Source organism: Cygnus atratus, chromosome 14 (genome assembly GCF_013377495.2).
Source record: "Cygnus atratus isolate AKBS03 ecotype Queensland, Australia chromosome 14, CAtr_DNAZoo_HiC_assembly, whole genome shotgun sequence".
Taxonomy (NCBI): domain Eukaryota; kingdom Metazoa; phylum Chordata; class Aves; order Anseriformes; family Anatidae; genus Cygnus; species Cygnus atratus.
The window spans coordinates 6,244,317-6,264,122 of record NC_066375.1 but is presented as its reverse complement, the minus strand read 5'-3'; the positions used below and the strand labels follow the sequence as shown (position 1 = coordinate 6,264,122).

The window sequence follows — 19,806 nt, the reverse complement described above, 5'->3', positions numbered from 1 at the left end:
CAGACTCGATGGCATCCACTCATCCTCGCAGACGGTTTCCTGTGCTTTCAAGTTGCCACAGAGGCAGTCGAAGCACACAGGCCACAAAGGCTACACCCCCAAACAGTTTATGTTTGCGCTTCCCCGGGCTCCCAGGAGGAAAGAACTGGAATTTCCAAAAGTGGGAAATTCCAGCACTTTCAATTGTTTCCAAGTCAGAACAAAAAGCCTTAAATACCCGCATTTTCCTCAAAACAGCCCGCTGAGGAAAGGTTCGCCTTCAAAATATCAAAGCAGCACTAGGAATAATAACGCAGCACTGTTACAGCACTTCAAACCCCCGACGAGGTCGAGAGGCAGCAACATGTAGAGACAAACCGCAGAAGCTGAAAGGCCTTGGTTTGGGGCTGTTGCGCTGAGCGTTCCCTTGGTGCCTTCCTGTAAAACATCCCCTTGCGACAAACATGCTTTTCTCATGGGTGAACAACCCCACTGAGGCGTTTTTGCCCTCTGATAGAGGTTTGGGCTCCTCGATCTTCCCTGCACCCACGGGTAGAGATGAGCCCCCCAGCGCGCCCACCCCCGCAGCAGCTCGTGTTTTGCTGGGGAACTGCTGCAAAGGCTTCGAGCAGAGCACGGAGATGCTTTGAAGGGAGGATATAACCCCGATCTTCGTCTCCCCAGCTCTTCCTGGGGTGCAGCACCGTAATGGTGCAATCCTGCCGGAGAGGGACCGCGGGGAGCAGAGCTGGTCCCATCCAGGCTGCGTCCCCGCAGCTGGGAGCTGCTGCAGTGTCCTCGGAGCTCTGCTGGCCCCTGCACCCCCTTCCTGGCTGTGCTATAAACCCGTGACGGGTGACTCCATCGCTCACAGCCTCTTGGATCCCCAGAAGCCCCCCGGGGGCCACGTCCCCGCCAGCCCCCCGCCAGGAAGCCCGTCTGACCCGGGCACCCCGCTCCCCCCGCGCCAGGAATTCCCCTGGCACCCGCTGCTGCTCCGGCAAGGACAGCAAGATACCGGAGTCACGGCGTGTTTGGGGACAGGGAGGGAGAGTGAGATGGGATTTCCTCCTCGGAGGAACTCCCTGCTCTGGAAGAGCTCTCCTGGCAAGCCCTGCTGCCGAAAACCCTTTGTCTTGCCTCCTGCGCCCAGCGCCGCAGCGACCCGGCTCCAGCAGCTGTTATTACAGCCAGGGCAGAGAACAGCCAGCAACGTTTTAATTGCTGCAAGTGCCCGAGCATAATTAACACCCTGGCTAAGCGCAGGGGTCCCTGCCACCGGGCCTGAGCTCTGCAAAGAGCTGCCCGTGGCGGGGCACCACGAGGAGGGCGAGGTGCTGGGGAAGCACAAGCACTGGGATGTATCCTGCAGCTGGGGCGTTTTCCCCACCTTTCTCACGCCTGGTGCTTTCTCCCAGAGGCTGGTGACCGCAGCCCGCTGCCGTTTGGCGCTGTGGGGCTCAGTAAATGCAGCTCCTGCCACCAACAGAACAAAAGTCCTGCGGGAGCCTGGTGCCTGCCCGTGCGGGAGCGGCGGTCCCTGCCGAGCTGCGATCCTGAACAGCGATGCTGGAGGAGATGTGGGGCGGAGATGGGGCAGGAGACAGGAGCTGGAGATGTGCTCACACGTGGGACACGCCGTGGGTGACATCCCCGAGGGACCGCGGCTGGGGGGGACCAGCACCGAGGTGGGGACACTGAGAAGCGCACAGGAGGGGGAGAAACCCAGTAAGAAGCACAGAGAGGAGGCAGCCAGAAACAGCCTTTGGGACGGATCGAGTGGAACCTGGAACAAGGGAAACTAAGACTAGGGAGGGCAGAATGCTTGTTCCATTGTTATAGTTTGTTTAATACACAGACTGCTGACTAAAAATGTGTATTAATTGGCAATACCTTTAATTAAGTAAAAATTTCCCAAACTGGGACTGTTTTGCCCACGACGAGCCCCTATACAGGGCAGGTCACAGAGCCTTCAGACGTGGCAGCTTCGGCCCTGCAGCACCCCGGTTCTCCAGGGAAAACACCCCCGTGTTGCTCTCCAGGAACATCTCCTCTCCACCCGTGGGATCCAACCCACTGAGGCCGATGGCAAATGGTAAAATGGGACCAAAAGGGCTGGCAGTTCGGGAAAGGCGGTGAAAGGGAAGGCAAGGACAAAATGACGGGCCTGGAGAAGGGAACAAAGCAGGAAGGCTGTGAGCAGGGCACGGCCCAGAGGCAGGTCCCCCCCAGGCCACCCCCGCCGCAGGCATTTGGGGCTGCTGCAGAGATGCAGCTGCGGGGCGAGGGACTCGCAGCCCTGCCCCAGCTGCCGTGCGCACTGCCCAGCAACGCCGCGGGCAGGGGCTCACTTCCAGGCACGGCCAACGCTAGGTTTCACAGGTTGCAACATCTGAAAAACCCCACGAGCCCTGGTTCTGTGTGCAGAGGGTCGGATCCTTGCCTCTGAGTTAGCTCCAGATCCTCTTTGGTACCGGGGCCTGCGAGGGGCAGACACACGGACGCTGCAATCCCAGCGAGATGCTCCCAATTTTCACCCACCGTGCTCCCCGTCCTCCGCAGGGGGGAAACCCAGCCGGGCCCTCGAGTCCTGTGAGTTATTCCTCCGGCTTTTCTTCCTCCTGAGCCAAAGGAGGAGGAAGCGGTGCTGCCCGCACATCTGCGTGCTGCTCGATGGTGCTCCCCACGGTGAGCTGAGGCTGGCTGAGCGATGTACGTGCTGCCGGCCGTGCAGCTGGCTGTCCAGGGCACGGTGACAAGCCCATTTGTCAGGCGTTGCAACTGGATGGGACACGGCCTGGGGAGAGAGGAAGAGGGGAAAATCCCCTTTGTTAAACAATGAAGTCGGGATTCCGAATAATTGGAAGCTTAAAGCACGCAAAACAATCTTCCAGCGCTCCTGGGGCCTGGCTCCTGGAAGCTCTCGGCGTGTCCACAACCGCCGGTGTCCTGGGCAGGGGAAGGACGGAGGTGGGGAGATCTCCTGCACCAGGAGTGGCGCTGGGCCTGCCAGAGGTGGAGGCAGAAGGGAGCTCTCATCCAGCAAGAGGGCAAAACGAGGCAGGTGACAGCAGCCTGACATCCACGGGAAGCCACTGGGCAGCCCCGATGCCCGTGAAGGCGGGGGGCTGCGGGAGGCCTGGAGGAGCAGGATCCCTCCCCAGCATCTCCCTGCGCCATCCTTCCACCAACCTTATGCCCACGCCGAGTCCTTCCATCCTCTCTCCTTCCCTCTCCCGGCAGCCCACCGCCCCAGCCTCGCTCAGCACCCCTCTCCCTGGCCCTCCCGTCCCACCAGGTTAATTCGAGTTCCTGATTTGCATAGGCAGCAGATCACAGTGTTCTGGAAATCCCCTGCTGCGGCCGGAGCTTCCTCCCCGTGCTCTTGCAGCGTCATCATCGTCCTTCTGCTTTCCTTCCCCCGGCAGGGTACCGGGATGCGGCAGGTCAGCGCGGTGCCGGCAGCAGCCCCCAGCAAAACCCCACGGCTGCTGCCCACGGGCACCGACCCGCAGCACCCGCAGCCTCGTGCGGACCTAAACCCATAAGGGATCCCATAAGACAGATCTAACCCACAAGGGGTCCCGGGGCTCTGCAGAGATCCGACTGTGCCCACCAGCTGCAGCAGCCCCCGGCACGGCCACCCGGGACACCCAGTCCCGTCGTCTCCATGGGGTGAAGGCACTCAGTTCGCCTGGCAGCATTTAGGGCAGGAGGATTTCTTGGGTGCTGCGGGCTGCTGGTCGCTGCCACTTGGGGTTTGCACGGCCAGACGTGCACTTTCTTACACCTGAGGAGGGCGAACCCAAAGGGAATGTAATCGTGAAATAAGCAGAGGGCAGGAGGAGAGCTCCGACAGGCTGCCCGTGCTCCCTCTCACCCTGCCTGCCACAGCACGGGCTGGCACAGCAGTAACCACAGAAGCAATGACAGTGCCCTCACGTGAACGAGGCTGAGGCTCCCTAAAAAAACCCTAGTGGGTAAAAACGGCAGCTGTGAACTCATCTTCAGAGCCGCTCCTGCACGCCCGTGAATCACGGCTGCCGTCAGGTGAGCCCCGTGAGCACGGAGGGACCGGAGGAATGAGGAAGAACCACCAGGACGAGAACGCTCTGCTGCCAGCCAGCCCCGCTCTGGTCACTGCTCAGGGGGAAATTTGTCCCAGCGTTGGGGCCAGCCCGAGGGTGACCTAGGGCAGGAACAGAGAGAGCAAACGGGGAAAGTGAAGAGCTATTTGAGTGGGCAGAGCAGGGTCCCCCATCCTCCTGGCCCTATTGCAGGAGGAATCTGCCGTGCACATCCCTGTTGGAGACGTCAGTTCCCCCGTGCTTTCAGGGGTAACTCGGGACCATGGGTGAGGAGCTCAGCAGCTGGGTTCAGCCTCTCTTAGATAAACATTTAAGCCTTTGGTGTTTATTCCAGCTCCAGCTTTAGTTCTGATCACCTCGGTGCACGGTCCCTGTGGACTGCCTGCAGGTCTGGCACACCTGCCTGGCTTCACCAGCACGGACAGCTCTTCCTTGCTGTCCCATGAAGAAGCATCCTCCTGTTTTGGATGGCCAAAAAGGGGACAGGAACACACATGGGACAATGACGGCACCTCTTGCAAGATGCAGCAGATTCCCCGGGGAGAAGCACCAAGCGTTTGCAAACCTGCAGTCGCTCAGACACAGGCAACCTGAGTGATGTAACCAGCTCCTCCAGCAGTCCCTACATGAATCACAGCCTCCATGGCAGCCCCCTCCCTGCCTCCGCTCGCTGACTAATCCTTCGCACCCCTCGGCTGGGAGGAATGGCACAGGAGAGCCCTTTAAGTGGTGCCTGGCTGCCTATCAAAACCACGCAGAGGCTGTCTGGGGCCTCCATCATGGGGAATTCCCCTTCTCCATGCCTAAAAGTAAACTCAGCTGGGCCGGGCTCCTGCAGTTGGGGATCGCAGACGGAGAGCGCCTGCACCAAAGGGCTCGAGTCCCCCCCGAGCCCCTCCGCGCCCGGCCGGGTGAGTAGCGCGCAGCTTTGTTCGGTGGGCAACGGGGACGGAGCAGGGGGGATCACAAGAAGTTTTTCAGCCACCAGCCCCAAAGCTCTGCAGATCAGCCCCGGGCCACCCATTCTGCTCTCGTAGGAACTGAACTGGGTTCGGCTAATTTTCGCAGGAGGGAAATATGATATAAATATGATGCTTTCTGGGTGCACGGGGTTGCGTTTAGCTCTGAAGCCGGGTTTTCAGGGGGTTTACAGAACAAGATGGGGCCGCTGGGGTAAAACAAGCAATCTGGGGAAGAATCGGGGAGATGTTGCCTGTTCAGGGGTGCCTGGCTCAGGAGCACAGCCAAACCTCCCTGCCCTGTCCCCATGGCACGAGCACCCCAACCAGCACCACGGGGTGCCAGCACCTGCCGAGCTGGCTCATGCCCCAGCAGGGCTTCAAGGGCGACGTCCTGCTTGGATGGAAGAACACACAGAGAAAGGAATCTGTTTTTTAAAAAGCTTTATAACTCAGACAGCCCCCCAAAACCTCAAATTACCAAGGAACAATGGAAGTGAGTAGAAAAAAGGGCTGGGACAGCTGGAGACAGCACGAGCCCCAGCAAAGGCCACCCCGCCGAGAACAGCAACCGTATACAGAAAGGAAGAAACGTGAGGGTACAGGCAGCAAGCAAGCAGCACCTCTGCTTACTGCGGGGCTTCTTCGCATTTTTATTTTTGAATACCCTTGTGGCAAAACTGGGGCAGGAAAGGAAGGCAGGTAGCGTCTGAGTGAGTTCCAGAGAACCACAGGGGCCAGAAGGCGTTCCCCACGGCTCCTGCTCCTCTGGCCCATTCCTGCTGCTCGTAAACATGCGATAAGCAATATAGAGAGAGGATTGTTGGTAATGGGCACTGCAGCTGGAGGTTATAATTGTTCCCCTGTAATTAGAGCCAGCGGGGAATTCTCCCTGCCCCAGCTGCTTCTGAGGAAAGCTCCCTTTGTCCCCCAGCACCCACACCGACAGAACAGCCTGGGGTTCCCGCAGAGCCCCCTTTTTTCTCCTCACATCAGCTCTCCCCCCTCAGGACCCCAAACCACCACAGCGGGGGCTCAGGGGGCTTCCCACCAGGAGGGGGCCGCCCGCACAGGAGGGGCCCGGCCATTTTGTGTGGCTGTAAGACAGGGGAGGCTGCCCATAGCCGCAGGCCTGCTGCCCCCCCTCACGATAAAAAGAAAAAAAATTAAAAAAAAAAAAAGAGCGGCGGTTCATACAGCTCCCCGCGCCCCTCCGGACCCCACCGGCCGCCATTACAGCACGCACTGCCCTGCGCCGCCACGGCCCGCCCCTTTTATAGCCTCGCCGCCCGCTCCTATTGGCTGCGGAGCCTGTCGGTCAAGCTGGGAAATTCCCGGGGGGCGGGGCTGACGCTTCCGCCCCGCTTCCGGCCGGGCTGGGGGCGCCGGGACCGGCACCGGGTCCGGGTCCGGCAGCGGGACCAGGGCCGGGAGCGGAGCCGGGACCGCGAATCGGGACCGGGACGGAGCCGGGACCGGCACCGGGACCAGCACCGGGACCAGCCCCAGCCCCGCCGGCAGCAGGTGGGCTCGCAGCGGCCCCGGCCGTGCTGCCCTTGCCCCCCGCACCCCCTCCCGGTGCCAGGCCGGCGGCGCCCGGTACCGGCGGGGAGCGGGGCCGCACCGGGCTCGGTGCGGGGAGGAGGCGGGGGGAGCTGCCGTGCCGTGCCGTGCCGCGCCGCGCCGCGCCGCCCCGCTGTGACCCCCGCGGTGCTGGCGGTGCCCCGCTAGGCTCCGTGGGCCCGTCCCCACCCCAGCAGCGGGGGTGGCTGTCACCGGGACCACCGGCGGGGGACGTCCCGGTGAGGGATTTCGCCTCGGGAACGGGCGCGTGGTGTTGCCGTGCCTCAGTTTCCCCTTGCTGGGACGCCGTCGGTGCCCCTCGCACCGGTGGTCGCGGCGGGGCGGGGACGGGACGGGACGGGAGGGCCCCAAAATGCGCTGACGGTCACCGTCCCGGCCACCGGAACCCCCCCCCGGGGGGTTCGGGGCGTCCGGCCGCCGGCTCGGCATCACCCCGTGGCGCAGGGCACGGGGCTCGCTCCTCCCCTGGCTTTGGGTTACACAACCCCGGGCTTTCCCGGGCCCGTAGGGCTGCTCCGGGCTGCTGCCGGGCTTGGGGTCGCCTTTTTGGGGTGGGAGCACCCCTGGGTCCCCCACAGGCTCTGCCGGGAGCCCGGTGGTGCCGGGAGGGGTCCGTGTGGCCCCGGGGTCCGGGCTCTGCAGAGCCTCCACTCGGTGCCGTTCGCCTCTGCCCATCGGTTTTGCTTCCAGCCTGGCACAGGGAGGCCCTCTGCTCTGCTCTGCTCTGCTCTGCTCTGCTCTGCTCTGCTCTGCTCGTGCGTGGCCGCCGCGCCACGAACACCCCGACTTTGGGCTTTGTAGGTGCGAGGGCGGGCACGCCGCCCTTGTAGGGTGCTCTGGTTGTAAGGCGCTGCGGAAGGGACGATGCCCCCTGGCCGGGGGTCAGCAGCTTGGCCTGGGGGCACGGTTCGCGTTCCCAGCTTTATTCCAGGTTGTGGCCACCACTGGGGGTGGAAGAAAAAGGGTGCTGCGTGCCAGCTCCCCTCTGGGTGAGATCGGGCTCGGTGGGGACCAGCGGCTGCGTCCCCTCCTCAGCACCCCGTTGTGTGGTTGCACCCGATACGGGGGCAAGTGCGACTTTTTCCCTTTAGCTCGCTGCTTCCGTCCTCTTGGGCAAGCAAGAAGGGCTCTGCCGCCTCTTCCAAAGCGCAGATTTTATTTGCCACCTCCAGGAAAGACGGCTGGGCAGCGAGGAGGGACTTTGAGCACCGGGGCAAATTCCGGAGACAGGAAGGCTCCAGCGAGGTGCGTCCTTGAGAGCCGTGCCCGTGGCACGGCAACGTAAGCAGTGAGAGAAGGAGAGGTGCTTTTGCGTCCTTTGGCATCCTTCCTGGCCCCGCAAGAAGCCCTCTGCCGCCCTTTTGGTCCGCCCTGTGCACGACAGCAGAGCTTTTTAGCGCGGGGTGCGGGCTGTTGCCTGCCAGCGGCAGGTACAACACCCTCGTGGGTGGAGGAAGCCGAGCCGTGCCCCCCCCCGTAGCGCTGCAGGGCTCCTTTTCGAACGGCAGCCCGCAGGGTTTGGGTGGCAGCGGTAACTTGGCCGCGGTCTCCCGCTGCTCGGCTCTCCCCTGGCGCTAGTTTCAGTGCGGGTCGCCCCAGCTGAGCTGCTCCCGACACGTCTGTAACGCCTGCTGCGGTTCGGATGGGGCTGCTCTCGCCCTCCCACCCTGCCAGGCTGGAAGAAAGGGTGCTTCAGGCGGAGGTTCAGAGCTTTCCCTTCGGGGACCTGCCTCCAGGAGTCCTGCAGCACCTGCTCTCCTCCTGTTACCCGCAGCGCAGTGCCCAGGAGCTCTCCTCGTTGCTTCCTCCTAAAGCCGGCTCTGCTCCTGCTTCCCTGCGAGCGAGACTGGCCCGGGGGATGTCTGTCCTTGGAGCTGCTGGAGCTGGAGACGATAAGAGGCTGGGCTTGGGGCTGTGGCGTTTTGCTGATTTCCAGCAAAACGTTCAGATAAAACCACCTCCACAGCACCCGTCTGAGCTCTGAGGGATGCCGAGGACCCTCAGCCCTGCCGAGGAAGGTGATGCTGTAAACGTGCAGGGATTTACTTTCCCCCCGTGCGTTCCCGCTGGGGAGGAGACTTCCCAGGAACAGGGCGCGCCGGGGCGAGGAAAGCCCCGCTCTGCATCACGGGGGGAGCTTTGCCAGCCTCGTGCCCCCCCCCCCCGAGCACGGGGACATCGCAGAGGGGACGAGTTTTGTGTCGGGTGGGGACCTCGCAGCGTCCCACGGCTGCGGTGCCGGCTCTGCTCGCAAGCTATTTAAATACCGGGCTGTTTTCATCTCCTCCTGGGAGTCTCCCCTGCCCACTCGCTCTGTCATTCTCTCCTCCGGCTGAGCTGTCGTAAAAATTTACTACCTAAAGGGCTGGCTGCCCCGCTTCTTGCACCCAGCACCCGCCCACGGGCAGCAAACACCGAGCTGCCGGCGGTGACCGCGGCGTCTCGCAGCCTCGCCCGGTGCCGCCGCCGAAGGGTTTTCTGCCTCCCTCCTCCGTGAGCATCTTGTGACCGGCGAGGAGTCGCTGGGAGGACCTGAGTGGTTTTAATCAGAAAAAAAACCCAGCCAACCCGCCCGAAACCCGGCAGCCTTTGCCTGGGTTAGCCGTGGGGCTGGGGAGTGCCGGTGAACGTCCGTTGTTCTCTCTCCTCCCCCGTTCTTGGTGAAATGGGAGGTTTTCGTTGCAAATCTCACGTTTCGGCGCTCCCAACCCTTTAAGAGAAAAAGGAAGCTCTGACGCCAGGCCTGGGAGCTGTGACCTGGTCCGTGTTCCTGTCCCAAGGGTGGCAGCTCTGTCCTAGGGCTTGCGTGCAGAAATTGGGCTGCTCCTCGACCCCGTGCCCCACCAAGCCAGGCTCAGGTGCTGCCACGATGCTCCGTGCTGCCTGCGCCTTGCTCGCTGCTGAATCCTCTCCTGTGGGGATAATCCGCAGCCCTTGGGTAGAGAAATCTGCGATAAAAGCCCGAGAGTTGGGAGCTAGCGGAGGCTGGAGCCTTTTTCTGGCTTCATCCAGTCTGATCGTGGTGAGACGTGGGTGTGAGGTGGCTGCGGGTCCCCGGCCCTGCCTGTGCCGCTGTCCCCGTCCCCCAGCAGGACACCCGCGGTGACGCCTCCCTGCGGCGGACGTGCTGCCACCTCCCTGGGTGTCGTGTGCGTCCCCCTGTCACGTTTCATGAGCCCCCCTCACCTGCGTGCATCCCTGGGCGGGGGGACGGGGACATTTCACGAGGCTGCGGTGGCGCTGCGGTGGCACTTCAGCTGCCCGGTGGCCCCGGGAGCCGGCGGCACAGAAACTGCCCCGCTTCTTCTTCAGCTTCCTGCCAGCTGCTCGCCTCCTCCAGAAATAGCCATCCCTCGGCCTGCCAGGGGCTGCAGCCGAGGAGCCGCCGTCCCCCGCTGCCGCGGGCCCCCCTTTCGGCAGGACGAGACCCCCCGCGCGAGCTGTGCCACCTACCCTGTGCTATAGCCCCCGGCACGGACCCGCTGGCGAGCAGACGTGCCTTCCGCCGAGGCCGGGAGGTGCCGTTCCCAAGGCAGGCTCCCGACCGTGCCGTGCGTAATTACCTCCCGAGGAGGCGGGTGTTTAATTGCTGCGGGTGCTGCCAGGTGGCGGCTGTCAGCCGGGAAGTCCCCGCGGCGGCAGGTTAGCCAGCCCGCCTCGCTGACCGGCCCGGATCGCGCCTGGCACGGGCGCTAGCCTGAGGTCGAGACGGTTTCGGGGGTGGGCTTTCCCTTCCAAAACGCCCCCCCCCCCCCCGCCCTTGAGCCTTTCCCATTCCCAAGCCACCTCGGCTGGGGGACGGGCGCTCGGGGAGCGCTGTGGGGTTTGCCCCGTGTCCCCATCGCCCTCCTGGGTGCTGACCCGCCCCTGGCACCGGCACCGGCAGGCACCGGGGGGCTTGTTTTGGCAAGGGGGGCTGTGATCCCAGCAGCAGCTCCGCCACCCCGGGGAGTGGGAACCTGCTCCCACGAAGCGAGGAGTTTCGCTGGGACACCCACGCGCGCGAGGAATTAACCGAGCAAATCCCGCGCTGCGCGTGGGTGTTCCCTCCCCTCGTGCCTTGCTCCCGGCCCGGCACTGACCTGGTTACCTCTGGGTGCCCTGTTTCAGGAACCTGTTCCGTGGGGACCTGGTTTCTCCGGCTAAAGCCGAGGGCAGAGCGTGTCCTGGCTGCTGGAGGCTCAGCCCACGGAGCTCGCAGGCTCCCCCGGCACCGCGGGGCTGCTCCTCACCCCGCGCCCTCTGTTTTCATTTGCAACGCGTGCAGCGCTTGGGAGCAGAGTGGAAGGATTTGGTGGTTTGTTGTTTGTTTTGTTTTTTTTTTCCCTCTCTTCCCCTCTCAGCTCTGTTTTTGGTGAGAAATATTTGCAGAACTCTTTGTCTGAGGGGCTTTCCAGTAAGATGTTGGCAGGCTGGGTGCGTTGGTTCGATTCAGTGTTTGTTTGCCCTGCTGCACAGGAGGAAATTGTGACTTCAGTTTAAGATCCCATCCCTTTCACACTCGGTAGGAAAAAGCATTCAGCAAGAAAACCAAAACCTAACCCCAGATCCTTCTCAGAGCCTCCTGAATGAAAAGGAGCATCCTCCCGGCCGCGGGGATGCCCGAGGCTGGGCAGGAACCCCTGGGTCTCCGTCCCCACGGGGATGTGGGTGGCTGCCGCCTCCCCGGGGACCGCTGGTGATGCCCGCTCTCGTGACAGCTCTCGTGGCCGTGACTCAGCCCGGCACGTTCACCCACGTGGGGCCGGCGTGAGCAGAGCCCTCAGAGGGAAATGCCTTCACCTGGTGCTCTCCGTGCTCGCCGCGCCGCCGCGGTGGGGACCGGGGACCCGTGGGGTGGATGGAGGTGACGCCCTGCTCATCCCCGCAGGGATGCCCGGCCGGGAGGTCGGCGGTTAAATGGCAGACATGGAAGGGAGAGGCCCCTACCGCATCTACGACCCCGGCGGGGGCACGGAGGAGAATGGATCCGCGGCTTTCGAGCGGCTGATGGAGGAGAACGCCCGGCTGAAGGAGAAGATGCAGGGGATAAAGTCTATCGGTAATTCTGTCGGGAACTGCCGCGCGGCCGGCGGACGAGGTTTGGCTGCTGGGCAGCCCCAGCCTCGCAGCCCGCACCCGTTCCCTGGCCCTCTTTAAGACGGGTGCCCAGAGCCAGGGCTTTTCCACGAGAGCGCGCAGAGGAGCCGGGACCTTTGCCGAGCTCCTGGGGCGCTTTGCAGTGGGATGGAGGGCACAGCAGCCGGGATGTGCCGGCGCTGGAACGCCCCAGCCCGGCGGTGCCACCCCCTTTCTCCTCCTCGGCCGCCTTCCCCCACCCGCCCCGGGTTTTGCTTTCGGTGTCATGACCCAGCTTCCGCTTTCGAGTCCTGCTTCTGCAGCCGAATTTCCACCTCCCTCGTGATCCCCACGACTGCCGTGGCCCTGCCTGGGACGGGGACGCGCTGGGGTGGGAGGGGATTGCGCTGCCAGACCCCAAGACCTGCAGCCTCGACCGTGCCCTGCCCAGGCTTAAATTCGGCTCCCGTGGGAGGTGGAGGGAGACCTCTGGGGGTGCCTCCTGCCACCAGTTCTGCAGCCAGTGAGCCACAGATAGAGCCTTGCCACGGGGTTTGGTGTGAAAGAGTAGTTTCTGGATGAAAAAGGACCGTGCTGGGCGCTCCTGCACCCACACGGGGGGTTTGGGGCTCGTGGCTGGGGCCGCGGCAGCGCAGGTCCCCGGGGAAGGGGGGTGAGCACCGGGTGAGCATCCTGCCGCTGCCCCGCAGGAGAGCTGCTGGAGGAGTCCCAGGTGGAGGCGTCCAAGCTGCGGCAGAAGGCAGAGGACCTCGTGAAGGACAACAAAATGCTGATGGGCTCGTCTGCCTTGGAGGAGCTGGTGGAAAGCGGAGGTAGGAGGTGGGAGGCTCGGCGGGCAGGGCTAGGCTGACAGCTCGGGGCAGGGGAGGGGATGTGAAGGGGATTTTCCTGAGGGTCGGTGCAGGGGCACTCGCCTCTCTGTTAAACAACCCAACCTGGCTTCATCCCACCATAACACAGAGTTTGCTCACGGCTGCTCTGGCTCCTTGGCCATGCCCGGGCTCTGTTGCACGGGGTCAGCTGTAGTAGGGAAAGCCGAGGCAGCTCCAGCCTGCAGCCCTCTCGTCTCTGGAGCCTGTTGGCAAGGCTGAGCTCGGCCAGGAGCCTCCTTTCCTGGGAGCTGGGGGGAGCCCTGGCGTAGAGCCGCTGCAGCCGAGTGTTTCTGTTGGCACCGAGGTCGGGCTGCCTGAAGCACAGCAGTTCTGGGCGATAAGAAGTGGCAGGGGTGACAAGGTCCTACTAGATCCAGCTCCAGTGGGTTCGGCCTGCCGAGGGCAAAAGCCAGCAGGAAAACCTCTGCAGCTTTGCCTGGCATCCCTGCCCCTGGAATTTGGGAGATGTCTGTCCCATCCCTGCTGCCAGGGGGAAGCTGCATTCGTGCCTGAGCTCACAGGCCCTGCTCTCTGCATCCCAAAGCTCTCCAAAGCACTCACGGATCTCTCTTCTCCCCTCTCGCAGCCGCCGGCCCCAAGCCCAGCTCCACCCTGGCCACCCCAGGCAGCGCCCAGCCGGAGGCAGAAGCGCGGAAATCTCCGAGTGTGAGTGGTGGAAGCGCGAGCTCGTGGGGGATGTGTGGAGGGGAGATGCTCCGTCTGGTGGCAGCGTGGGGGCTGCCGCTCCCTGTGGGACCTGACCTGGCTGCCTCCTGTTGCAGGGCTCCTCGTCGGAGTTTGAGATCGTGGCCGTGGAAGCGCAGGGCTTCCCCCAGGACAGCGGGAGAGCGGTGAGTGAGTGGGCCCGGGGCTGGGACCTGGCCGGTCGTGGGCGGGGGGATCCGCGCGGCCCCGGGGCTGTGCTCCCCGCACCTCGCTCCGTCCCACTGCGTGCAGGGGGCTGGGGGAAAGGCATCCGTGCCCCAGGCATCTGGGGACACCGGTGCGTCCGGGCGCTGTGACAGGGACAGGAAGGGCTGTGATGGCCTGGTGAGCTGTGGGGATGCCCTGACACTCCCCTCCCGGTCCCACAGCAGGCGGGGCGACCAGCTCTGTTCCTGCTGTTTGCTGCCGCCTGAATGTCCCCAGGCTGTCGCTGTCCCCTCATGTGCTCCAGCTTTTTGGGTGTGCTGGGAGGGACAGGAGCAGGGACGGTGACTCCAGCCGTCGCAGCCGCTATGGCAGTACCAAGGGGACAAATGTTCGGGGACACGCCGTCCTTGCACATCCCCGTTTGCCAGGCTGGGGTCTCGTCGGACCCCCCGGTGCACACCCACGGGTTGGGTCCCCGCCACGCCGCACACCCTCCCGTGGCAGTTTCGGGGCTGTTACCCCAGGTACAGGGCGCTGGGGCAGGAGGGGCCGCCGGGGATGCCCAGGGAGTTCCCGAGGGTGGCCGGTGAGTCAGCGGGGCAGGGAGCGCCGCGGGCAGAGGTGTGCCAGCGTGTCCCCGCCTGGGAGGCAGCCAGGGCCGGGCTGTGTTGTGCCGGCGCCGCCGCGGGTCTCCCAGGCGATGCAGGAGGGCAGCAGGCACGAGCAGGGAGGGCGAGCCCCTTGGGGACACCCCGCGTGCGTAGGTAGGGGTGTGCCGTGACGCCCGAGGGTGTGCCCGACCCCGGCTCCCCCAGCCTCTGTTAAGTGTCCCGCACACCGCGCGGTGCCGTGGCAAGCAGGGGAGCTTCAGAGCCATGCTGGGGGACGAGGGGAAGGAGCAGGCTGGGGTAAGGTGTCCTGAGCCAGCAGCGCAGGGGGGAGAAGGCTCTGCAGACCGGGAGGAGGCAGCTTCAGAAAGAGAAGGGGTTATGGGCTGGAGATGGCTCCTTTACCATCGAGGAGCGTGGATTGGCAAGGGTGGCAGGAATCGAGGGGCCGGCAAGCTGTTAGAGAAATTCCCCTTCCACCCCAGGGCTTGGGGCAGCCGTACCCAGGGGCTGGGCATCAAACCTTTGTAAAGCCAACGCAATTTTTTTAGCGCGCTGAGGGTTGTTGCAGTGCCTCCGTCCTTGGCAGTTTTGGAGAGCTGAAACCTGGGTGTTTCCACAGCCCGAGTGCTTGCAGTGCTGCCCTCTGCACCTCGCTTCCTTCATGGGTGGCAAAGAAGCGTGGGGTCAGAGGAGCACGACCGGTAGGTTCAGGGAAGGTGTCTTTGGGGCGCAGCCGGGCGCTGCCTGCGGGCACAGATGCCATCAGAGGGAGCGGACGTGTGAGCAAGCAGCCAGGAGCGGGGCTGAGGCGCAGCCGGGCGCCGCGGGAGGCAGAAGTGCCCAACAGGAGGGGCTCTGCGATGCTCCTTGAACCCCTCTGACCCTAATTCATCCCCTTCCCTGCCCAGGACTTGGAGCCGCTGCCCACCGAGGACGCCAACCTGCTGCCGCAGCTGCAGCAGCTGGAGAGCACGCTGAGCGGCTGCGCCCAGGAGGCCAGCAAGGACCAGGTCTTCGTGCGCATGGGCTACATGGCCTCCGAGCTCAAGCGCCTGGCCTCCAAGGTGCACAAGAACGAGCAGAGAACGTCGTTCCTGCAGGTGAGTCAGCGCTGGCCATTTGGGTTTTTGGTTTTTCGTTCCCCCTTTTTTTAAACCAAACCCCCTGTGGAGCAGGTCCCCAAGGTGGGCACCACCTACGGCTTGGAATGAAGGGGGTTTTCATGCTGGGGGCTTGGTGGGCACCCAGGGAGGCTCTCGGGGCTGGCAGCCTTGGTAAAAGGAGGGTGTTTGTGTGCGGTGGTGCCGGGGGGGTCCTCACACTGCTGGCATTGACCCCGCAGACGCTGTGTGAGACGCTGCACACTGAGAACAAGGAGCTGCGAACCAAGCTGGAGAGGGACCTGGAGCAGAGGAACCAGGCCCTGGAGAAGCTCAGGTGAGGGTGGCCGGCAGCGAGGGGATGGGGCCGCCCCAGGGGTTTGTCCCCACTGACCCGGGGGTCTCTGCCTGCAGGTGTGAGAACCAGGAGCTGCGGAGGATGGTGACGCTGAGCAACCAGGAAAGTGCAAAGAGGGAAGCTGCCGAGCAGCAGCAGGTACGGGGGCAGCGTTGTCCTCAGAGGGGCCGGGGAGGGAGCAGGGAGCCAGCCGACACACAGGCAGATATCCCCCACCTCATCTGGGTTCTCTCCAGTTTGTCCCAGTATGACTGGAGCACCTTCTCAGGGCCTTTAGGGAAGGGGTGGCCGTGGGAAGGAAAATGGCTTGCAAAAGCCCCGTGTGTGCACCCACAGCAGAGCGGGGCAGGAGCGGAGAAGGCGCTGGGCAGAGGAGACCTGGAGGCCAAGGAGAAGAAGGTGAAGATCCTGGAGCACCAGCGCAGGGAGGTGAGGATGGGGCTGGCACGGAGGCAGCGGCACGGAGGATCGGGGCGGGTTTGGGCTGTGGGGTTGCGTGCTGGGCCCCTGCTAAGCCGGCACTCTCTGCCCGCAGCTGCTGGAGGTGAACAAGCAGTGGGACCAGCACTTCCGAGCCATGAAGCAGAAGTACGAGCAGAAGGTAGGGCTTGGGGCTGCGTGCTCAGGGCGCACGCCTCTGCCGGGCACAGAGGGTGCTCGGAGGAGACCCAGTGTGAGGAAGGGGCTTGGGGCTGTGCCTTGCTCGGCTCCAGGTGGCCCCAATGTCCCTGTTCCCTGCCGGCAGATGACAGACGTGCACCAGGAGCTGGCCGAGGCCCGGCGGGCGCTGACCGAGATGGAGGCGGAGCGGGAGCAGAAGCAGCGGGACTTCGACCGCAAGCTGCTCCTGGCCAAATCCCGCATCGAAACGGAGGAGGCGAGTCCCCAGGGTCGGGCGGTGGGAAGCTGCCGGCCCCATCGCCCTCCCCTGACTGACCCCATCCCCGCAGGCGGAGAAGGACAGGCTGGCCATGGAGGTGCGGGACCTGCAGCAGAGGATGCGGTTCCTGCAGGAGCAGCTGGCGCCGGTCACCAGGCAGAGGGAGTACCAGGAGAGGGAGATCCAGCGGCTGAACAAGGTGGGGGCCAGGGCACGACCCTGGAAAATGGCTTCTGTGCTGCCCACCCAGCCTCTTCTCCTCCCTCACATCCAAAGCTGATCGTGTTCAGCCCCGCTCCTTGCCCAGGAGCCATGGAAGGAGATGCCCCCTGCCCCGTGCTTGCCCTCTTCCTGGGGGTGGCAGCGTCAGGCGATGCCCACCCCATCCCTCCGGGCTCCCCAGGGAGTGGGGCTATCTGTAGTCCTTCGTGCTCTTTCCCAGCTATACCCCCTTCCCACGGCCCCCCAGAGATGTCACCCCCTCTAACGCCCTCTGTGTCCCTCCTCTCCCTCGCCAGGCACTAGAGGAGGCCCTGAACGTCCAAGCCTCCCCACCGCCCATCTTCGCCGGCACCCTGGAGCCGGCCGGGAAGGTGCCGCAGCAGGAGCTGCTGACCCAGAACGAGCTGCTCAAGCAGCAGGTAGGACGGGAGCGGGGAGCGTGGTGGGGCTGGGAGCACAGCGCCTGCGCCGTGGTGCTGAGGAGCTCAGCATCCTCCACTCCTTTGCTGGACGCGCGTGCCGGGGGCTTGGTGCAGCTGGTGGGGTCAGGGAGTGATAACGCAGCAGCGGTGCCCGCCTCGGGGTGAGCCAGGCACCCACCCAGCCCTGCCTTCCGCCAGGTGAAGATTTTCGAGGAGGACTTCCAGCGGGAGCGGAGCGACAGGGAGAGGATGAACGAGGAGAAGGAGGAGCTGAAGCAGCAGCTGGAGAAGCTGCAGAAGCAGCTGGTGGTCTCCAACAACCAGGTGAGCAGCGCTGGGTCCTTTGGGGGCAAGTCAGAGATGCTCGTCCCCATCAGCATGGAGGTCACCGTGCCCACCTCAGAGCAGGAGATGAGGAGGGACAGAGGGGCCAGAGCTTTTGCTGCCACTTGTCCCTGCCAGAGCCAGATGGGGCGAGCTGACATTTACGCGGATGGGTGACACAATGCACCCGTCCAGCCTGGCACAGGAAGGTGTCTTTGAAAGGTGTCAGCAGCTATCCACAGTGAGCCTGACGTGGTCGAGCCCATGGGGAGGGCTTTGGGGCTATCTCCTCTCAAGTATCTTCCTCCTGCTCCTCTTCTGGAGGTCTGGTTTGGGGAGACTGGTGCAGGAGTCCTGCGGGGCACTGAGCATCAGGGTGGGCTCTGCACTAACCTGTCCCCTCGCCCCCAGCTGCGCGCCTCCAAGGACGACTGCCAGAGGGAGAAGGAGGAGAAGGAGAAGCTGAAGAAGATGCTGAAGCAGCACAAACAGGTGGGACGAGGGAAGAACCCTTCCTGGCCCCGGGGCAGGGGAGCTGGGGGCCGGTGCTTGGTGTGGGTGGGCTGCCCTCGGGCTCTCAGCATCTCCCCCGGCTCCTCGCAGGCTTCTGGAGAGCGGCTGCACCCCGAGCCGCTGCCGGGGCCGCTGGGCCCTGCCTGCCCCATGTACCAGTACCAGTACAGCCCCCCCGTGCCTCACCCCGTCTACCACGGCTTCGACGAGTGGCAGCAGATCCGATACCCGCCGGCAATGCCGGGCGAGCACGCGCCGGGACAGAACTTCCACCATTTCCCCCCGGTGAGCGTCTGCCTACCCACGGCGGCACAACGGGGAGCACCAAGTCCCCTGCGAGCGGGTTTGGGGGTTGCAGCCTCGTGCCGTACGTGCCTGGTCACTCACCGGTTCTGTTTCCATCTGCTCTTGCAGCCCGAATACCCCTGGCGCCCGCCCTGCGCCATGTCCCGGAGCCAGAACGCCCCGGCCATGCCTGGGGTGAAACCGGTCCCCAAGGATTTGGGTAAGGCTCATTCTGCAGCCCCAGGCAGCACACGTGCAGGGGAGGGATGGGACGGGTTTTCAGGCAGTGCTTTCCCCTCAGCCCCCACTGATGTGAGGAGATCGTGCATGCAGCGCCCAGCCCGGCCATGGGGTCGGTCCCCGCTCCGTCCCCCTGCCTCATCCCCTTCCCTAAAGACCCCAAACACGAGGGGCTTGCAGCAGTGCTGGAAACGTCTGCAGGCGCTGGACCCCGAGCAGCCCTGGGGTTTACGGCACTGGGTGCTCAAAGGGGAGAGTGGGAACGGCTGTGGGCTGGGGCCCTGCACTCCTGCCCCCCGTCCCAGAGCCAGACGCGGTGGCCGAGGAGCGGTGCTGAGGCCGTGCTGGTGTCTCATGTCTCAGAACAGGCAGGCCCCGGATTGCCGTAACGCCCAGGAGCGCCGTCGCCGTGCCACAGGCTAGCAGCAGAAGGAAGTAGGATGTGTGTGTGTGCCCGTGTACATAGATCTAGGACCTTCCTCCGGCCGTTTGCCCTGTGCGGAGCCACGCGCTGGATGCGCGCCCAGGGCCGGAGAGCCCCGCGGTGCCGGAGGGCCGGCGGGTGGCGTGGCCGTCCCCGTACGGCCGCGTGCCTGGCTGGGCGAGCGGGGCCACGTCTTCGGGAAGAGGAGCTGGCGCTGCCCAGGAGCTTCCCATGGTCCAGGAGCTTCGCCTCCTCCCCATGAGGAGCATCTCCGCCGGCGGGTCCTCTCCTGGCGCTGGGAGAGCCCGCGCCCCCAGGCGAACAGCCGGGCCGAGGGTGGTTGGTGTCGTCGTATTTATTTAAGGACCGAAGCTAAGCTCTTTGTTTTCTTCCTGAAAGAGTGCTTTCTCCGGAAGAGCCTCGGTGTAAATGCTCGGGGTGGGAGTTGTCTAGACTGTTTTTCCAGATTTGTTCCGATGTAGCCACGTGTCCAGAGCAAAACAGGAACCGAATCGCTGCACAAGCAACCCAGTATTTATTTATCTGAGCGCCTGCTCTGCCTGCTCAGCCCCGTGTCCCCTGCGTCCCCCCGCTCCCTGCGGCTCTGCGGCCGGGGCCAGCTGCTCCAACTCGAGCTCGCTCCAGGAAAACAAGCCTGGAGGGGGAAAAAATAAAACCGAGCCTGCAAGCGTCACTGTCACGTGCGAGCCAGCAGGAGCCATGCAGCAGGCGCGTGCTTTTCTCCAGGACCTGGGTGCTGCTTACAGCTCGCAGCAGCGCTCCTCCCGCCTGCTTTTGCCCGTGGTTTTTCCCTTCTTCGCTCTGGACTGAAACCTGATCAGCGCTCCCCTCGCTTTGCCCTAGCCCCAGCCTGGCACCACCGGAGGCTGGGCTTGGCACGGCCGGGGGCTCTGCCGCCAAGCGTTAGGAGCCGGGATGATAAATCCGTGATTGCTGTCAGCCGTAATAAACGCCGGGAGGTTTTCCAGCCGG

General features: G+C 64.1%; 1 protein-coding gene across 8 annotated transcripts; it reads left to right on the top strand.

The window, feature by feature from the left end:
* Positions 1-4,552: 4,552 nt before the first annotated feature.
* Positions 4,553-19,507, top strand: TNIP1 (TNFAIP3 interacting protein 1). 8 transcript variants are annotated; one of them, XM_050713701.1, is made up of 18 exons: positions 4,553-4,978; positions 11,481-11,651; positions 12,379-12,501; positions 13,148-13,227; positions 13,344-13,412; positions 14,954-15,145; positions 15,388-15,482; positions 15,560-15,641; positions 15,840-15,932; positions 16,039-16,104; positions 16,249-16,380; positions 16,454-16,582; positions 16,902-17,024; positions 17,226-17,351; positions 17,763-17,843; positions 17,955-18,149; positions 18,279-18,369; positions 18,753-19,507. In XM_050713701.1, the coding sequence occupies exons 2-18, from the start codon at positions 11,510-11,512 to the stop codon at positions 18,776-18,778; spliced, it is 1,845 nt and encodes a 614-aa protein (XP_050569658.1). In that variant the 5' UTR covers positions 4,553-4,978; positions 11,481-11,509; the 3' UTR covers positions 18,779-19,507. The 8 variants fall into 8 exon arrangements, with proteins under 8 accessions (XP_050569658.1, XP_050569656.1, XP_050569659.1 ...); XM_050713702.1 differs by having other exon boundaries at positions 4,903-4,978; positions 15,843-15,932; XM_035559720.2 differs by lacking the exon at positions 4,553-4,978 and adding an exon at positions 6,376-6,550 and having other exon boundaries at positions 15,843-15,932.
* Positions 19,508-19,806: the final 299 nt, after the last annotated feature.